The sequence below is a fragment of the Manis pentadactyla genome, chromosome 10 (assembly GCF_030020395.1).
Source record: "Manis pentadactyla isolate mManPen7 chromosome 10, mManPen7.hap1, whole genome shotgun sequence".
In the NCBI taxonomy this organism is placed as follows: domain Eukaryota; kingdom Metazoa; phylum Chordata; class Mammalia; order Pholidota; family Manidae; genus Manis; species Manis pentadactyla.
In genome coordinates, this window is record NC_080028.1 from 8,683,236 (window position 1) to 8,702,654 (window position 19,419).

General features: G+C 58.8%; 1 protein-coding gene across 2 annotated transcripts in view; it reads right to left on the minus strand.

Annotated features, from left to right (window-relative positions):
• CACNA1I (calcium voltage-gated channel subunit alpha1 I) overlaps positions 1-19,419 on the minus strand; it is a 119,212-nt gene that overhangs the window by 17,599 nt on the left and 82,194 nt on the right. The window contains exons 15-33 of one of the 2 annotated variants that reach the window (XM_036891390.2): positions 19,075-19,168; positions 18,256-18,458; positions 17,159-17,647; positions 16,790-16,890; positions 15,976-16,099; positions 15,649-15,717; positions 15,020-15,204; positions 14,400-14,526; positions 13,013-13,138; positions 10,515-10,604; positions 8,931-9,123; positions 8,203-8,354; positions 6,861-6,970; positions 6,135-6,268; positions 5,149-5,219; positions 1,986-2,064; positions 1,205-1,326; positions 418-756; positions 18-125 (exon numbers count right to left, since the gene is read on the minus strand). In XM_036891390.2, coding sequence (XP_036747285.2) covers positions 18-125; positions 418-756; positions 1,205-1,326; positions 1,986-2,064; positions 5,149-5,219; positions 6,135-6,268; positions 6,861-6,970; positions 8,203-8,354; positions 8,931-9,123; positions 10,515-10,604; positions 13,013-13,138; positions 14,400-14,526; positions 15,020-15,204; positions 15,649-15,717; positions 15,976-16,099; positions 16,790-16,890; positions 17,159-17,647; positions 18,256-18,458; positions 19,075-19,168 — 2,916 coding nt within the window. Of the gene's footprint in view, positions 1-17; positions 165-417; positions 757-1,204; positions 1,327-1,985; positions 2,065-5,148; positions 5,220-6,134; positions 6,269-6,860; positions 6,971-8,202; positions 8,355-8,930; positions 9,124-10,514; positions 10,605-13,012; positions 13,139-14,399; positions 14,527-15,019; positions 15,205-15,648; positions 15,718-15,975; positions 16,100-16,789; positions 16,891-17,158; positions 17,648-18,255; positions 18,459-19,074; positions 19,169-19,419 lie in introns of both variants that reach the window. The other variant, XM_036891388.2, reaches the window with a different exon arrangement.

Consider the following 19,419-nt stretch of genomic DNA (forward strand, 5'->3'; position numbering starts at 1 on the left):
GGTGAGGTGTTGCTTACCTCCTGCTTGTCGTGGTGACACTTCTCGCAGCCGGCCGGCGAGGAGTAATGGTGGAAGATGGAACCAGACAGGTTGTCGATGATGGTCAGCTCCCCCTCCAAGGAGTCCTTGATGATTAAAGAGACGCTGTCCAGCCACAGGTTCTCCTAGGCGGACGGGGACGGGGTGGGGACAGGCGGGATTATCGGCTGGGTCCAGGGATTACAGGGTGGACGGAGCACAGCTGCCCTCCCTGTTCTCTGTGCCTGTGGCCTGGGCCTGAACCCCCTGTCACAGGGTTGCCCCTTCACCGGAGCTGAGCAGGGTGGGGTCCAAAACAACAGAGCCGAGGCCTCCTGGCCCAGCTGCCCCTCCAGCCCCATGGTGCCCTGCCTCCCTCATGCCTTCTTGGGACCCCACCTGGGCTGGAGAGTAGCAGCGTCGACACAGGGGACCCTCGGTGTCGCCCCCGCTGCCCGCCCCTCCTGGCTCTCGGCCGGGTGCCCCCGGGGAGCCGGCAGGGGGCCGCGGGCCAGGGCCCAGGCCGTGGGCCATCTCCAGCTCGAGCTCAGCGTCCATCTCGGCTTCCTCCTGGGCCTCCTTGTTGCTGTCATCCAGGTGCTTCATGAGCACGGCCACCACCACGTTGATGAGCACGAACTGGGCCGTGAGCACGAAGCTGACGAAGTACAGCGGCGACACGAACTGCAGGCTGCTCAGGCAGCTGCGCTCGTCGTGCGTGCAGTCCCGCAGTGTGTCCTGCGCCAGCCAGGGCAGGGGACAGCGGTGAGGCCCGGGCCCCAGCTCTGTCCCCCACGAGCGCCTGCCTGTGCAGACTGTGGGCCAAGGAGCCTTCAGCAGGCACTGCAGCAGGCACCACGGGCCTGGCACTGCGGGAGAAGGGACTGGAGTCCCTGGTCCTGGGCTTTGTGTGGGCCCCAGGTCCCCTCTGGCACTGGGCAGAGTTGTGTCCCCCAGAATCTAAGCACTGACCCCAGTGCAGCATTTAGGGGTGGAAAGGGGACTCATCTGGCTTCATCTCCACCTCACTGGGCTTCAGGGTGCGGGGCAGTGTCCTCCATTTCTCGTGTACCCCCTCCTGAGTGCAGTGGGGTGCGGGGCAGACCAAGGCCCACCAGGACCAGCACCAGTGCCTGTGGTCTCAGAAGCCAACCTGATTTCTTCCCCCCAACCCGCCCATAAGTACCTTCATGATCCCATTCCAGTTGTCACCAGTGGAGACCTGGAAGAGCGTGAGGAAGGCCATGCCGAAGTTCTCAAAGGTGGCATGCCGGCTCATGCCCTCACAGGGGTTCTCGTCGTTGCAGACTGCAAGGACACAGGAGCTCGGCCCCGCCCCACTGCAGAGCTCCCTGCACTGCCCACCTGCGCTGGGGCATCCCGGCCTCATCTCAGAATCCCCACTACAACCCTTGGAGGCGCGTGTGGACTGTGCCCAGCCCACAGATGGAGAAACTGAGGTTCAGGGAGATAGCACACAAACTGGGCCTCAGGCTCAGGGGCCTGGAGAGGATGGCTTGAGAGAGGGCCGGCCCCCAGGGGAGCTCCACTTTCTGGGTTGGACTCTGTGCAGGGCTGGGCTGGGCATGGGCCAGGCTGCCCTCAGCCTGTGCCCTGGCTGCTCTGCTTGCTGGGGTGGTCCTGGCTCAGAATGGGCACTGGCATGTGTGGCCTGAGGGGGCATCTCCAGGAGCTCAGACAGCTGGGGTGACCCAAGTCAGGGGTACCTGCCCAGGCTATGCCCAGGCTAGCACGCCTCAAAAGCTACCACCCGCCCCGGTAGGGGGATGTGAATGGCTGAGGGTCACCCACCCATCCCCCTATGGGCCTGCCGTGGGGGCACCTCCCCAATACACACCCTGACGTGACAGTTTGGGGGAGGGAACTCAGGCCTCCCACGCCGCCAAGGCCCTCCTTCACTCCTGCCCCCCACCAGGCCACCCCAGGCAGCTTCAGGAGGCACTCACCCAGCTTCCCAAACAGCTCCACGCCCAGGGCGGCGTAGATGAAGAAGAGCAGCATGAACAGGAGGCCCAGATTGCCCACCTGTAGTGAGAGCACGTGGGGCTGGGCCGGGCCTGGGGAGGTTGCGGGCAGGGGACGTGGGGCGCGGGGCGGGGGCACTGCTGGTCCCAGCGGGGGGCCAGCCTAAGGGTGAGGACGGCGGTAACATTTTACCAGGCTCTGTGTCCTCAGCTGCCGCCTCCGATGACCTGGAGGAGGCTGGGTCCAGCACAAAGCACCGAACGGTGACCAAATGCCCAAGGCTTTCCTATGAGCTGCCCAGTTTCAAGTGTTCATTTTAGGTTTAGGTAGATTGGCTGCCTCACTGCACACAACGACCTACCAATTGTCTTTCACTCCCATTCTTCAGATGAAGAAAGAAACATGCTGAGTGGTGAAGTAACTTCCCCGGGACCACACAGCTCATAAGTGGGATTCAAACCCAGCAGGCTAGCCCCATGGCCTCTGCACACAGTTGCTACTCCATATCCCTATGCGGGGTTAGCAAAGTCCTGTGGCTGAATGGAGCAAGGGAAGGAAGAACGTGTCAGCGATAATGCCGCCGCCTCCACGAAGCCTGCCTGGATCCCTCCAGGCAGACCGGGATGCAGTCTGACAGTGTGAGTTCACCAGTGGGTCCCTATCAGTGTCCTCTGCTGGTCTGGGAAGTCCTTGAGGGCAGGGACATGGCTGGATTCGGTCGAATCTGCCTCCTCAGGCCAGTCCAAGGCCTGGCCATGGAGACTGAACACAGAAATCCTGCAGGATTGTCCCCAGAAGCTTCCTGCAAACCCAGCCACCCCCGTCCCACAGCTCCTGTGGGAGAAAAACGTCCCAGATTACAAAGCTATTTTAAAACTATCCACACTGGATAGATGGTCTCCATGCTGGGGCCTTTAACTCATGCTACGGATAAGAAAAAGCTGAACACATTCTTGCCCTAGACATGAAATATCTCCTAGAATGCTCAGAAGGCCTGCATGAATGGAATCCGAGGGTGTCCACAATAGTCGCTGAAAAGGAACCACGTTAATCACAGACCCAAATGTTTCTCTGCCCCAGAGGAGGGTTTCCTTCCAAGCTGTTTTACAATCACACAGATAGTGTCTGACTAAACGATGCCGTTTATTAATGGAAGAACTTGCTGAGCCCCTTACCAGGCGAGGTGAGGTGCGAGGCTGGCAGCTGAGACGGAGGGGGCATGGCCTCGGCCCTCACGGACCCTGGGTAGGCCCAGGTCAGCAGCGCTGCCTAACCAGGTCGACCTCACCTCTCCTTCGGTATCCCCTGCACCCTCAGCACCTCCTGGAGCCTGCCTGGCTGCAGCGGCCTCCTCACTGACCCCCCGCCTCCAGCCTCTCTCTCTCATCCATTCTCCTCTGGTCACCAGAGCAACCTCTAAAAGGCAGCTCTGCTTGAGGCCTTCCTTGTTCAGACTCCCGTGGCGCCCCTGCCCACAGGATAAAGCCCAAGTTTGCTACCCTGGTATTGAATTTGTGGCCTAGCCCTGAGGACCCCCTCTCGGCCTGATCTTCCAACTTCCAGCCACAGAGAAAACAGACCCTGTTTGCATATTCTGTTCCCTCTGTAGGGAAGACCCTCTCTCTGTCTGCCTGACAAATACCTTCTCCCCACTCCTCAAAGCCCAGGTCATGGGTCACCTCCTCTGAGTTGCCTTCCCTGATGCTTCCACTCTTGGCATGAGGCAGAGCCTGATGGGAAGAGGTCAAAGTATCATTTTCATAGCATTTTACAGAGAATGAAGGAAATGTCCAGCGTCCATATGACAGCATCTCAGGGTCATATGGTTCCCAGGGTCAGAACATGAGGAAGGGGAGAGGGTAGGGAGGTCAAGGAGGCAGCCCATCCTCAACAGACCTTCATATGGCACTCCTGTGACCTGGATCCTATTTATCACTTTATAAGCTTTATTTATTTTAAACATTACAACACCCTTTGAGATAAGCACTATTATCATCCCATTTCACAGGCAAGGAAGTTGAGGCACAAGTAGTAGTCATATGACCAAGGTCTCAGAGTGGCTTGAGGCCAGGCTCCGACCTACTTCCTGTCTGCATATCCCCACACCCAGTGGTCACCCTCATCTTCCACTTAACAAATTTCTTAAGGGGATTTAACACTAAAAAACCCCACATCTCTTGGAATAAACATCCTTGCCTTCCATCCAGACCTGATGAGAACCATGTCTCTTTCCCTTTGCTACTGGGTTGCTGGGAAGCTCACACCACCCTCAAGAACAAAACTCACTAGTATGCTTAGCACAGGCCCTGAGAGATTTAGCTTTGCTTCCACCTTTCCTGGGCTGTTAATCTTTTATCTTCATTTGTATCATGTTGTATCTGTGTCTTTTATTTAAAGATGCCTTTTAAAGCTCTTTAAGACTAGATGAGTCATGAATAAATAAATGTGCATGAGGCTCACCTCAGAGCAGAGACCAACCTGAGGGCAGGGAGACAGGAGCCTTAAGTAGTCAGGAGAGGGGGAAGGAAAGGACTGGGATTACGGCACTCCCAGGAGGATGAGAGATGTGCCCCCTGTGACCCTGACCCTATCTACTTCCACTGACCAATGGCATGGGGTGGGGGTGGGGAGAAGCTTACTTCCCAGGGTTCCCACCCAGGTCAGGTCTCATGCTGTTCCCTCCTCTAATGTCATATCTGAACACATATATCCCCATCACCACCTCTTTCTCCCAAGTCACCCTGCAAGATCAAGCTCAAGAGTCCCCTGATGCCTTCCCTGACTTCCCCGGGGGAGTGGCAGGGCCCTCCCCTCTCTCCAGCATGTCTTAGACCCTTCCCTACATTGACCTGTCTTCCCCACCAGCCTGTTGACTCTGAGGGCAGAATGTGGGTCCTCGGTGCCCAGCACAGGGCCAGGTACAGAGCGCGTGCTGGCAAGTACTTGGTGAACTCCGGAGGAAAGAGCAGAGGGGACCTTTCCTTCTCTCACAGCCCCAGGCTCAACATGCTTCTCTGGCTACGGGATTCTGCCCTGGCTCTGGGCAGGTTTGGAGAGAAGGGAAGTCATGGCCTGCACCTTTGCCCAGGGCCTAGCACAACATCAATAACAGCCAGGGGGGCTGCCAGAAGGACTGGATCTTACCTGGGGCAGAGCTTGCACCACTGTGTCCAGCAGGGCCCGCATCCCCGTGGCCATCTTCAACAGCTTCAGCACTGTGGACAAGACCCAGCCCGTTCCCCTCAGCCCAGGCCAGTAGGGATGTGTGTGTACACGTGTGTGCACATGGGCAAATGCGGAAGAAAAGTGAGAAATGGAGGAGCGTGTAAGCAAAGGGGACGGCTCTGTGATGCCACACTCCAAGAATGTGGGTGCAGCTGAATGGGGTGTGCCCAAAAATATGCATGCACCTGTGGACATTGGTGTAAAAAATTCCAAGATGATGAGGACACTCACAGTGGGAACAGAGGGACATAAAGCATGTGAGTGAGCACATAATTCACAGCCATGATGGAAAAATGGCTGAGCAGCAAATGCCCACATCTCTCACTTTCCTCTGGGCGCCAGTGTTCCCTGCTCAGTTTCTCCTCAGCCCTCCCACCTCAGAATCTGGAGGCAATAGGCAGATGTCGGTAGAACAGCAAGAGGTACCTGGTTGAGAACTGAGTGCGGGGGTTTTAGAGGAAGTGCAGGGGCAGCCCTGGGGAGAGAAGGAGCTTCGGGGAGAGGCAGGGATTTTAAGAAGTGTTGGGCACCGTGCGTCCCAGCCACAGTGCTGGAGACATGCCAGTGAGGAACTAGAATTACTTCCCAGGTTCTCCCCAGCTTCCCTGGGTCCTTTCATCCCAGCCTGAGGCTGGACCACATGAGGCATGGTGTTACGAGGAGGCAGGGCTGCAGTGCGCTGTACAGAGCCGTGGAGGGGGGCACGTGAGTGTGTACACACAGGGTGCGAGTGTGCCTCAGGTGTGTGCTCTCCCGGCTCCTATTCTCCCTGATCAGCAGGAAGCCCATTGTGCCTACGTGCCCCTCCCCCTGCCTGCCCCCATCCCACTGCTGGGGCTCTCCCTGGGTGATGAAGGGTCCCATCCTACCCCTGCCTGTCCCCACCCATCCCCCCAGGCCCTCACCCCGGGCGATGCGCAGAACCCGCATGATGCGGATGATGGTGGGGTTGATGGGCAGCGCCGCATTGATCTCGATCTCCTCCAGAGTGATGCCCATGACCGACAGCAGCACGATGGCCAGGTCCAGCTGGTTCCACCTGCTCAGGCAGCCGGAGTGTGGGGGGCAGGAGTGGGAGGCAGGGGGAGGGGTGCTCCAGTCTAGAAATGTCTCAGTTGGGAGGTGCTTTCCAGGTCTTCATCCTCCTGCTGTGGCCACCTCCCTACTTACCCCTGCAGCCCTGACCAGGTCCAGCTCCCTCTCAGTCCCCCACAGCCTCTGATCCCTCAAGCAAGCTGACCAGGCTAAATAAACATATCTGCTTCTTGCAGGGGAGGAGGAATGGGCTCTGACTTCTAGGTCTGAATCTTGAGCCAGCTACGCCCTGTTGTGTGGTCTTGGGTTAGTCCCTCAACTTCTTTGAGCCTCACTTGTTCTGTCTGAAAAGGACTAGCATGAGGTACGCTCTGCTTTGCCTATGGGATATGAGAGATAAGCTGAGGAGGCTGGGTAAAATGCCCTGTACCCATCAGGTGGGACCAAAATCACTTCCTGTTCAGGGCTGTAAGCAGCACCCAGGGGCCCCTGGCCTTCAGTGCCCAGACACTAACTGGCTCCCCTCCTTTGGCTGCTCCAAGCTTCCCCATCCTGCAGCCTACTCTACACTGCCCTACCCCAGTCAAGTGGCTCACCGGTCCTTGAAAAAGCGCCTCAGACCAAACGCCACCAGCTTCAGCACAGCCTCCAGCACAAAGACAGTGGTGAACATGTAGTTGCAGTACTTGAGGGCTGTCTCCAGGGACTATGGGGGCGAAGAGAAGCATCATCTGGGCCCCGTGACCTGCCCCACCCCACCCCTACCCCCTTCTTCCAGCCAGGAAGTCTCTGCATTTTAAGGGTAGGATTTAGTCCATTTACATTTAGTGCAATTATTTATGTATCTGTTTTTATTCCTTCCATTTTACTTAATGTGAACTATTTGTTCTACATTGCTGTTTCCTCTTTCTTATTTTGCTGGTTTGGTCCAGTTGCCCTTCTTTGCAGGCAGTATGGGTTAATGGTTAAGGGTCATGGTCAAGAACTAGACTGCCTAGATTTGAATCCTGGCCCAGAAATTATTCCCTATTCACCGTGTGACCTTGGGCAAGTCACTTGACCTCTCTGGGACTTCATTTCTCAATCTGTAAATTAGGGATGATAATAGTACCTAGCTCAGAAAGTTGCCGTGAAAATTTAATGAACTAATAGCTCAATGCTAAGCACAAAATAAATGCTTGGTAAATAGGAGCTATTACTATTCTCTTTCTTCATGTTAATTTGGAAGTTCTACAATTACCATTCTATTCTGCCAATGGTTGACTTCCTTTTCCCTGCTTTCATAATTCTTCATCTGGAGGCTCCAATCCCTTTTTCTGCTCCCCAACTCCACTAAATGGAAGCTCTTAGAATATACTTGCCTGTACACATCCCTCACACACACTGCAGGCAACAACTAGCTGGGAACTTGTCTCCCTCTGTTTGCCCCCATGATCCTCACCCTGGAATGCCCATCTCCCAAGCTCTATATGCCCAGGTAGTAATGGAGACCATGTGGCAGGCCTTGAAGGCAACTCTGAGTTCCAGGCCCAGATCTGCTACTTGCTGACTGAGTAATTTGGGCAGCATGCTCTCTCTCTGAGCCTGTTTCTCCATCTATAAAATCTGGAGGAAGATCCCAACCCATCTTAGGGTGGCAGTGAGGTTAGAGAGTTAATACCTGTAGGGTGCCTTGCAAAGAGTCATACTGAACACACTACACTGTTACCATGCTTAAGGCTGGGCCCAAATATCACCTCCACCTCACCAAGAACAAGTGACCTTTGCCTCTGACCATCCCCCGTCACTCATCTGTCCTACCAAGCTGTGAGCTACCTGGGCACAGGGCTCCATAGCACTCAGATCCTGTCTCACTCTGTCCCTGCGGCGGGGTCCTGCTGAAGACCCAACCCTGCCGTGTGACTTTGGGCCAAGGTTGGGGCTGGGTACAGGGCTCACCGGGGGCTGATTGTAGTGCTCCAGGGACATGGTGACCACATTGAGGCAGATGATGAAGGTGATAAAGATGTCCAGGTAGTGGCTGGTACACATGGAGTGGATGAGCAGCCGGGTGGGACAGTAGGTGGCATAGTAGGGCAGCCGCTGGGCCTCTGGAGAGGGGTGCAGGGCACAGCCCACACAAGGTGGGGCCGAGGTGGGGGACAGAGCACACAGAGGGGGAGGCAGAGGGAGGGAGGAAGCAAGGGCGAGAGATGTCGCTCCGCCCTAGGCCTGGGAGCCAGAGTTGGGTCTCGTCTGCCCAGCCAGGGGCCACAAGGCAAAGGAGTAGGATCCTTAGGAGGGTGGCAGAGAGCAGGATGCTAGTTCCCCTAATCTACCCCATCATGCCCAGGGCAGGGGCTCCAGTCTGCTATGGGGGAGGACAGGGGTGCTACAGCTCTGCCCTTGCCCTCTGCCTGGACTGAGCACCTGGGGCCTCATTCAGGTTGGCAGTGGGGTCGCCTGACTCCAGGTGGATACCAGCCGGAGGGCAGGCCACCTGGACAAGCAGACACTGGGGGAAGGAGAGGGCCCGGGGGTGCAGGGTCATATCCTGTGTCCCCTTCCAGCTCCCAAGGCCCAGAGGCTGGGGTCAGGCCCAGCCCTCAGCTGCGCCCGGGAGATCAGCAGCAGCTGGCAGGGATGCCTGGGGCCCGGGCAGCCCTGTCTCCATGGTCACCACTCACTCCGGCGTCTCTTCTCCAGGCGCCGCAGCCGCTTCTCCTCACGCCGCCGCGCCTCCTCGGCCTCCTGGTGCTGCCGGCACTTGTGGAAGTTCTCCACCACGACGCCCACAAACATGTTGAGCACGAAGAAGCTGACGATGAGCAGGAAGGAGATGAAGTATAGCAGCATCCACGGGTTGTGGTTGGGCACGGGCTGCGGGGAGCCAGGTGGGCTGAGGCAGCGGGTCGGGCACCGGAGGACCCGCTGGGCCGGCGCCTGCCTCACTGGGCCTCAGTGCAGAAGGGACCGACCAAGCCCGCCTCCCAGGGGGCCGGGAGGTTTGGAGGAGACAGCAGGTAGGGAGTGCCCACCTGGCCTGGCACAGGCAAGGTGCTCAGCAAACAGGGCCCCTCCTCCTCCCTGCTGCAGCTGCTGCCTCCTGGACACATCCGTATCTTGTTCTTCTCACCCACCTGCCTACCCATCCATCCATTTATCCATTATTCATCCAGCCACCCTCTACCCATCCATCCCTCTATCCATCCACCAACTATCCATTCACTTATTCATCACTTAACCAGAAACAAGACAAGGCAGAAAGAAGGCAGCCAACAGAGGGGACAGCACAGCCCTGAGTCCACGTGTGTGTGTGTGTGTGTGTGTGTGTGTGTTGGTCTGAGAGGTGAACAGGCTAAGAAGTGGAGAAAGATACCTCCAAGTGTTCTCATTCTGCCCACTTCTCCGTCCCCGCCTCTAGCTCTAGAGTCACACAGGGTCAAGAGCCAGAGGTCACTTACAGGCCTGGGGGTTACCCACTGCCCTGACTCCTTCACTGAGTGGGCCCTGTCCTGACCTGGAGCATCTCCCCGTTCCTTCTCCCAGTGACCTCTCCACCTGGACACAGCCAACCGTGGTCAGCTATGTGCTGCCTAAAGTCCCTGCCTGGACCCAGAGGGGACCCCCTACTCGCAGGAGGATCTTGGGAATGAGGGCCCAGGCCTCCTCTCAGGCCCAAAGTCCTCGTGACCCCTTTCACCCACCTCCATCCCAAATCCATCTTCCCCCAGCAGCCCACCAGAAGCTCCCATAAGCAAACCTGACGGTGTCACTCCCTTGCTATAACACCTTCGCTGACTCCCACCGCCCTCAGACAGACTCCAGCCCCTGCCGTGGCTCACGTGAGTCTGCCTGACCTTCCATCCCCGCTCACCTCCTCCACCCACCTCCTGCCCCTCTCCTACTCCTGGTCCTCACACTCCCGACCCCCTGAACACGTCACCCTCTTGCCTCAGGCCAGCTGGCCCAGTCCTTCTCTTCCTCCCACACCTGGTTCCCCACAAGGCTCTGCGCCCCCCCAGGCAGGAGCCAGCTCAGAGGGCTCTCCCTGCAGAGCAGCAGGAGAGGTTGAAGCAAATGGAGCCATGACTTACACTACCCTAGGGGCAGCCCTCACGGTGGAAGATTCAGGCCAGGATGGCGAGGGCTGCACTGCGGCTGACAGTGGGTCTGTGGGTCTTGCTGACCCCCATTTTGGGCCACTGGCCACAAAGACACTGTGTCCCTCCCCTGCTGCCCAGGCCTGACCTGGCCCCAGCCACACCCACCTGCTGATCCACAGCGACAGCATCCAGTCCATTGTACATGATGTTCACCCAGCCATCCTTGGAGGCCAGGACAAAGAGGGACATCAGGGCCTGGAAGAGGCAGGGAGGGGAGGGTACAGGGGTGATGGGCACTGACAGCTTAGGCTGCATCTGTCCCCTCTTGGGCTCTCCATTTTTCTGCCTCTGAGAGGCAGAAGGATAAAGAAGCCTTCCGCATACTGAGAACAGAACTGTGTCCTCAACAGACAAACCTTGAAGACCTACTATGTGCCTGCCATATCTCTGCAGGTGCTGCTGCAGAAGTCCTGGGTTCCAGTCTCAGGTCTGAAATTAACTGGGCAAGAAAATTCATGAGCTTGGGTCTCCACCCCCACAGAATGGAGCTAATACTTAAGTGCCTGCCTACAGGTTTGCTGAGTTTAAACTGGAAGGTTCCTGACAAACATAAGGGGCCCTGTCACCTCACTCCAAACTTGCCTGTAGCACCTGAAAACAGAAACTCACAAACAAAGTCAGGAGCCCTGGGTCACAGGCCAAGCTCTGCCACTCACTGGTTGTGTGACTAGGGGCAACAAGTTCCTCCACATCTCTGGGCCCCAGCTTCCTTGATTGCAATTACCCACACTAATGTGAGACTTCGGAATGGCAGTGATCCCCAGGAGACAGACAGCCATGGCTACATAGATGGCAGGCTAAAGCATCCTCATGCCCTCTCAACAGGCCTACGGGCTGGTCCTAGAGAACTCAACAGAGCCTCGCACATAGTAGGTGCTCAATAAAGTTTTCTGCGCTGGATTGAACCAGTGCCATCCTTGCAGAGCCTCAGCATGCTGGTAGTTCACAAAAGGTCCGCCACCACCAGAGGTAGACCAAAGGTCACACACCCTACTCCAGAAGGCCCCTCCCCTCCTCTGAGCTTTCACCACACTGGTTCATTTATTGTAGCTCAGGGTCCTAGTCTGGGAAGTGGGGTTCTGGGATGGGTCTCCTGCCCTGCACTGGCCCCTGCTTCCTACCCATCCCAGGCACAGACCCTTCCTCTTCCCTTCCAAGTGGGAATGGTGTACCAGAAAGGGTGCAGGCCCAGCACAGGGCAGGGGACACAGAGGGAGCCCTCCCTTCCAGGGAGGCACATGAAGCTTCTACGTGCCACAGGGTGAATGTCCCCAAGAGCCCTTGGTTCACAGAGGCCTGAAGGACAGAGAGCCTGGGACTGGGATTCACAGACCTGCTACCACTGTTCCCATTTACAGATGGGGACACTGAGGCACAGAGAAAAGCTGGAACTGGCCTGAAAGGCACACAGCTAGTAAGAGGCCCAGCAAGGAATCAAAGGCTGGACGCCCGTATGCCTCTGTGCTGGGAACACCCTGCTCAGGGGTCCGGAGGCATCAGCCTGGTACTGAGCATGCCCAGAGTGGGAAAAGGCTGGGTATGCATGGGAGCCAGGGCCTGGCAGGGAGGCCAGAGGGTCAGGAGCAAGCTCATGAAGGGCCCCCGCTAGCGTTCCCTTAGCTTTCTGGGACACCTTTTTTAAACTACCAGCCATTGAGTTGTTAACCACTTGAAAAGACGCTGCCTCTGAAGAATCTGGAGGGGATGGGGAGCCACTGTGTCCCTGTCCTTGACCCCCTGTCCCTGGCTACTCACTGCCCCACGGGTCCTCCCCCAGGGGACATGGGGAGTGGGGTCCTCAGTCATGTCAGGTGAGAGCTTCTGCGGTCCAGCTGGAGGAGGGGCCCCAGCAGAGAGGCAGGGCCTGGCTCCTGGGCCACATGGACCACGGTGTGGGCCTGCTCCTTCCCCGTGTGACCTGGGGAGGCATCCCATTTAGTCACACCTAGTCATCTGGGTGGGCCCTCAGGACATAAGGGTAGTTCTGGGGGCTGGGAGGGGGTCCAAGACTCTTTGGAGGCAGCCAACTGAGGCTCTCATGTGCGGCCCTACCCAAAAGGTCAAGCCTGGCAGGCTCCCAGGAGAGGGGACACAGGGTAAGGCAGGAAGTGGGTGGACCTTCCTGCCAGCTGAAGTGAAAAGCAGAGTCGATGGGTGACAAGAAAGGAGACCCACCCTACCACAGCCTGCAGGGCGGGCTCTAACATTCCCATTTGACAGATGAGGAAACTGAGGCTCAGAGAGGTCACACCCACAGTAAGCGGCAGAACAGGGACTCACATCCAGGCCTGGCTGACTCTAAAATTCTTGTCAGGGTCCCCGGGTGGAGGTTGGGAGTCAGGAACCAATGTCCACAGAGACACCTATGAGGTGCTAGGCACTGGCTGGACACTGCACTCAGGAACTCGAAGCCTCCCTAGGCCTGGGAGCTGAGCTCTGCCCATTTTGCAGAAGAGGAAACAGAGGCTTGGAAAGGAGATGTCACACAGTCTTTGCAGGGCAGGATGGAAGCCTGGTCAATAATCCCAGGACGTTGGCACCAAAGAGCTGTCACCCCTACCCACTGGGGAGGGTCAGGTGAGGGACAGGAGGGCGGCACTCACCTGGCCCAGATTGTCAAAGTTGTACTTGTGATGGACCCAGCGGTAGTTGGCAGCCATGCAGTCAGAGCGGTTGGTGATGTTGCGGGTGTCTATGCCCAGACAGTGGTAGAACTTGCCCTTGAAGAGCTGGGGGCAGGGCCACAGGGCTAGTGACTGTCCTGCCAGGGCTCCCGGAGGGGCAGGAGTGGGGCGTGAATCAGAAGAGGGACCCGCCCCTCAAGGGACACATCCTCTGTGCCAGTGTGGGCCACGCACACAACCATCCCATCTCACCAAGCCCCCGACACGAGGTGGGCCTACTCATCCCACCTCACAGAGATGGACACTGGGGCCCAGTGGCGGCAGGTAATTTTCCCAAAGTTGTTTGAGGTTTAGGAAGTGTCAGGGCCAAGGCTCAGCACCCCCAGTCTATCTGATTCCTGGGCTCTTCCTCAGACCCCGTCCTGTCACTGGGACTCCGAGAGAGAGAGGGAAGTAAAGGGACCCTCTCTAGAGACCCAAGTCCTCTCCATGTCAACTGCCTAGTGGGAGCAGGGCCACTGTCCACACAGGGTCTGCATCAAGCCTGTCCTGTCCAGGCAGCTCTGTGGTGGCCCTCTTAGAGCCCCAGAGGTCACCTGTGTCCAGAGCTCTTCCACAGCTACAGACCCAGCACAGGGCCAGGGGGGAGCCCGGGGCCTCAGCACAGGGCTCAGGCACTCTAGACACAGGAAGAAGGGGCTCGGCAGCAGCTCACACCCCAGAAAGCCCGGGTCATTGTGGCCACACTCCTGTCGCACACTTTATGATCCACCCCACTCCTCCCTGCCCTACCCTAAGGCCCCATCATATTCCTGGGCTCCAAACCAAAATCCAGGTTAGCTCAAGACCCTGCCTGTGTCAGAGACCTTCCATGGCCCCAACCCCAGAGAAACCGAGCCCCAACTCCTAGCTGCCATTCCAGGGCTTTCCCAGCTTGGCCCAGCCCACGTCTGGCTCACCTCTCTATGCCAGCCATAGCTCCTGGGCTCACCTGCATATAAGCACTCATCTTCCCCAAAACACCTTCTGTGACCTGTTTGTGGAAATCACCTCTCCTTCAAAGCCCAGGGCAAAGGCCACCTCCGTTAGGGTGCTTTTTCCTTGTTCCCAGGCTTGCTTGTGTTCCTGTGCAGCTTGGACCCCTGCGATCCCATTTACCCAGCCTGCCTTGAGCTGACATGTAGGCCTGTGTCTCTCTCCCTGTCTGGACTAGAAGCTCCGCACTGGCAGGGAGCTGGGTGCTCCACCAGGGCCACCCGAGCCCCAGGACAGCCAGCACAAGGTCGGGAATGTTGGGCAGGAGTGTGGAGCCTCTTCCCAACCACCGAGCCCACCCCAGTGCCAGACCAGCTTGGGCGCCCCTCACCTGCACCCCCAGGATGCCGAAGATAATGAAGAAGGCACAGCAGATAAGGACGATGTTGCCAATGGGCTTAAGGGAGGATATGAGTGTCTCCACCACCAGTTTCAGACCAGGTGCCCGGCTGATAACACTGCAGGCAGGGAGGAGCCAAGGGTGTTGTGAGACCACAACTAGGTCTGGGGCCAGCCCCACAGTGCCCGGAACCATGGGGGCAGAGGCCCCAGGCCCCAGATCTATATGCACAGCAAGGCACTGTGTCTACCCCATACCCTTGGAGTCTACACGACACTCTTGTCTGCAGACTGAGGACCAGAGATAGCTGTGAGTCACCCAGAGACACACAGGAGACACACAGGGTGGGTAGCAACCTTGGAGGTCATCTTCAGACCCACTGTTCCAGTGCGTACATGCACGCGCGCACACACACACACACACACACAACACCAGGGTCTCCAGGCTCCTCCCCAAGGGACTGCGCCCACAGCCCAGCCCCTGGCCTTATTCTCTGGCATATGCTATAGGAAGACTCAGTGGGTAGGGAGGGCCAGACTGAGGAGTCCACTTAGACCACAGGGGCATCCCTGGACAGTGCAGGGACCCCCATCTGCAGGAAGAGCCCTCACCGCAGGGGCCGTAGGGTGCGCAGGAGCCGCAGGACCCGGAGGACCCCCAGGATCTTGGCCCCACCAGCCGATGCCACAGATACCACGATGTCAATGATTGACACGAAGACGAGGAAGCCATCCAGCACATTCCAGCTGCTGCGCAGGTATGCCTGCTCACCGCAGTACAGGCCCAGCGAGACCACCTGATGGCGGGTGGTAGGGAGTCAGGCAGATGGCGGGACAGAAGGTCCAGCCAGGGACACGTGCCTGGCCACCCCCTGAAATGCAGTCCCAGCAGGCCAACCCATTCTGTTCTCCCCCAAAATCTGGCAAACCAATTCAAAGCCATGCACTCTGTAGAGCATCCTGGATGGAGTCCTTCCCCCCCACCCCACCCCTCCAGCAGGTACCCCCATACATTCTCCTCTCTGGTAGGCCGTGAGCTCCTGGACAGCAGGAACGTGGCTGACTCCCTCTGGGCCCCAGGGACCCAACCCAGGGGCTGGCACTGAGCAGGGGTGGCCCCCAGGGCCCCTGCAGAATGCTGCTGATGGGCAGGTGAGTGACCAGCTGAGGGAGGGGCTGGGCCAGGGTGAGGGGCCCCAAGCTGCGGGGTAAGAGGAGCCCCGGGCGGAGCCCAGAGCTACCTTCAGTGTCATCTCGCCCACAAAGATGGCTGTAAAGATGTAGTTGGACACGGTGAGGAAGATGCGTTCCTGAAAGAGCCAGGAGACAGTGGGCCCAGGGGCTCCCAGAGCTGCACAGACACCGGGCAGCCTTGCGCCCTGGCCAAGGGGCACCCTGCTGCTACTTGATGAGGAGGTGGCCGCCCCACAGGCAAGCTCCCGCCCTCTCCTCCCCCCACAGCGCTCCGGCTCAGTGTTGGGCCCTGCTGAGCTCTCCCAGCCCCCGCAGCCCTGCACCATGTCCCACCGCAGGCGCCGGTGGCCTGCCCCAAGGCTGCAGCCACTCACGGTGCTGCCAGCCTCGATCTGGGGCCTCTCCAAAGCAATGGTGATGCAATTGAGGAAGATGAAGGCCAGGACAACATAGTCGAAGAGCTTGTGGGTGATAATGGTCTGACACAGGACCCGGAACCTGGGCAGGGATGGGAAGGGGGACCACGTGAGTGCCAGTTGGCCCCTTACACCAGCCAGGAGAAAGGTAGAGGGCCAGGCACTCTGGAGACCAGGAAGGCCTGGAGGAAACTGACTCTTCTCTCCTTTGGCAACATAACAGGTGGCAGCTTTATATGTGCTCAGCGTGCCCACCTGGAGCCGCCTCCCCTGACCACACGGCAGCTCCTGGCACCACAGGATGAAGGGCACCCTCCTGGCCCTGGCACTCAAAGCTTTCCAAACACTGACCCAAATCCCTGTGCCCTGTCCTCCAGGCACTTGGACACACTTTCCCTCACGTTGCCCCCTCCACCTGGACCAGCCTCCACGTCTCCACAACCCCTGGCTTCACCTACAGAATGCCACCTGCCTGCAGAGCCCAGAACAAAGGCCACCTCCCCCTGGTAGCTTTCTGATGCCCCCCTCCAGATATGAGCCCCCCAGGCTGCTTAAGGATGTGTCCAACCTGGTGCCCAGCACAGGGATGGTCTAGACTAGAGGATCCCCAGGGAGACCGTCCTACAAGGACCTGGACCCACCTCCTCCCCTGGGCCCGGGGCGTCCTCAGGCTGTGGGAGACGCCCCACCAACAGCCTCGCCTGGCTTAGCAGAAACCTCTCCCTTCCGGACACGTCAACTCTAACCCCACCCCAAGCCTGGCTCTGCCCACCTGTTCTCAGGGGAGAAGAGGTAGACAGACCAGTCCTGGCGGACCTCGCACCAGTCAGGCTTGTAGACGTCGATCATCTTGCAGACGCGGAAGCACAGAGTCTGGGAAGGGGGACAGCGCGCGGCCGGTCAGCGCTGTGCAGAGCTGCCCACCTCGCCCACTTCAGCCAGCCAGCAAACTGGGGCCACTGGAGGACCTCCGAACTCTCCCAGCAAGACCAGGACTCCCACCCGACCCAGGGAGGCAAGGAGGGCTTCTCCCTGGCGCCGACCAGCTCAGGTGGCGGTTCCGGGCCCGCCGCCCGCTCACCCACCTGGAGCCCCGTCCCCTCTGCCCCTCTGGCCCTGCGTCTACCCCGGCCCCGCTCACATAGTCCATCTCATCTTCGTCCTCCCCATGAGACCGGCGGTCGTCCATCTTGGTGAAGACGTCCTTGGCGATGCTGGGCATCCTGCCATTGCAGTCCTCGTGCCCGGGCGCCGGGCCCGCCGCCCTCCAGGCCACACGGGGGTGGGCGCCCATGGTGGGCACCAGCTCGGCCAGGTCCACCGAGTCTCTGGTGTCGAGGGACAGCGTCCGGCGGTGGTGGCGGTGGCGGTACGGCGGGTGGGGTCCACGATGCACGTGGTGAGCGTGCGGGGCGTGCAGGGGCGCGGACCGCGGGGGACCCTCATCCGGGGCGCCCTCGCAGGCCGGGGCGCCGCCGCTGCCCCCTCCACCGCCGCCGCGCTCCGCCGAGAGCAGGGACTCGTGCTCGGCGGACAGCGGCTTGTGCTTGAGGCTGTTCCAGCTGGAGCGGCGGCTGGCCCAGGCCCCGCTGCGGCCCCACGGCCCGTAGTAGGAGCTCCTGGAGCTGGACTGGGAAAGAGCCCGGGGCTCCGGTCAGCGCCCGCCACACACACGGTGGTTGTGACTGGGGGCAGCCTGCACGTCCCCTGAGGCCCAAAAAGGGCCACAGTCCTCTCCCTTACTGGCTTCTCACGCCATCCGGTCCATGGACATGCGGGCACGTCCAGGGTGTAGTTACACCCCTTCCTGCCACCCCACTTCCCTTGAGGAATGTAATCAACGTAGGGTGGTCTTCCCATTTTACAAGTAAAGAAACAGGCCCAGAGAAGGCTGGAACTTGCTTGTGATCATGTAGCTTGGAAGTGGCAGAGGCCACATTTGAGCTCAGATCTACCTGACCCCAAAGCCCAGCTTTCCCCTACACGGTGCTGCTAAGGTGAAAACCCAATTCTCCACACCAGAGCCATTGGCACCATCATTTACCCCTCCCTGCCATGTTCCTCTGGCACTGGGCACCCAGGAACACAACAGACATGGCCCCAGCCTGACGCGGCTAGAGCGTCCGCGGCCCGAAGCCTGGGCACCAGTCTGAAGCCGGACTGCCGGACGCTTCTCCCAGGGCCTCTCAGCACACACCCAGCAGGGAGCACGCACCCAGAGCACCCACAGGAGCTCACCAGGGAGCGCTGGTCATAGCTCACCCTCCCCAGCGACATGACACTGCTCTTGCGGGAGCTGAGGGCCACGAGCACAGGGTCCGGCTGCAGTGAGAGGCGCGGGGCGGGTGCCACAGCCCCAGTGGGGCCCAGACGCCCATCCAGTGGGAGATTGGGGTCCAGGTGCCCATTGGGGGTCATGGGGATCGGGCAGAGCTTGGGATCTGGAGGGGCAGACAGGCAGATGAAAGGAGACACGAGCAAAAGCAGCCATGAGACAAAGAAAAACAGGCGTGGCGGCCACTGGAAGTGGAGAGTTCCGGGGAGACCTCTGCCCCCAGGAGCCCCCCCAGCTGGACCCCATCGTGCATGCCTCCCCTCTGCCTTTATTTCTGGATGAGTGGATCCCCTGCCTTCTGTGTTTAGGGCCAGCCTTGAGCACACCCCAGCATGGCACCCTCACTTCCATGCCCACTGCAGGAAGCAAGGCAGAGACAGTCCAGTTCAGTCACCGAGAGGGGCACTGGGTGTGGGCTGGGAAGGCCTGTTGCGAGCTGCCCAGTGATGCCAAGTGGGACCAGAAGCTGGGCGCCCGGAGGCCCGAGGCCCTTCCCAACAGGCCGCACTGCGGAGGGGTGAGGGGAGCTGCAGCTAGAATCCAGGAGGGCCGTGAATGTCACTGACCTCTTTTGGGGATTTAGCATTTTCCTCAGTTACAAATGGTAACAATAAACTACAGAGAATTAGCAGTCCTGGAGCCTGGGCTTGAGAAGAAGCCAGTTGTTGTGCCCTCTGCCCGCCTGGATCTCAGGGGAAGGGTGACAGTGGAAGCCTGTTTACCTCCACCGCTGTCCAGGCCCTCCTGGGGTTTGTCAAACTCCTCCATGTTAGATGAGCTCTGGTCCTCGTCCGAGTAGGAGCGATTGGCGTCGCCCTGAGAGACCAACCCTCACATTGGAATGCAGGTCATCTCAGCACCTCTCTCCTGAATTTTGCAAGGGATGTTTTACCCCCCATTTTACAAATAAGGAAACTGAGGCTCAGGAAAGGAAAATGAGAAGCTAATGAGGACTAGACCACAAACCCACATCTGCCTGACTGCAGATATCCCCTAAGCCTCACAGAATGGAGCAGGCAGAATCCAGAATCCAAGATCTTGGGGGCTTTAGCACCTCAGATTCTAGT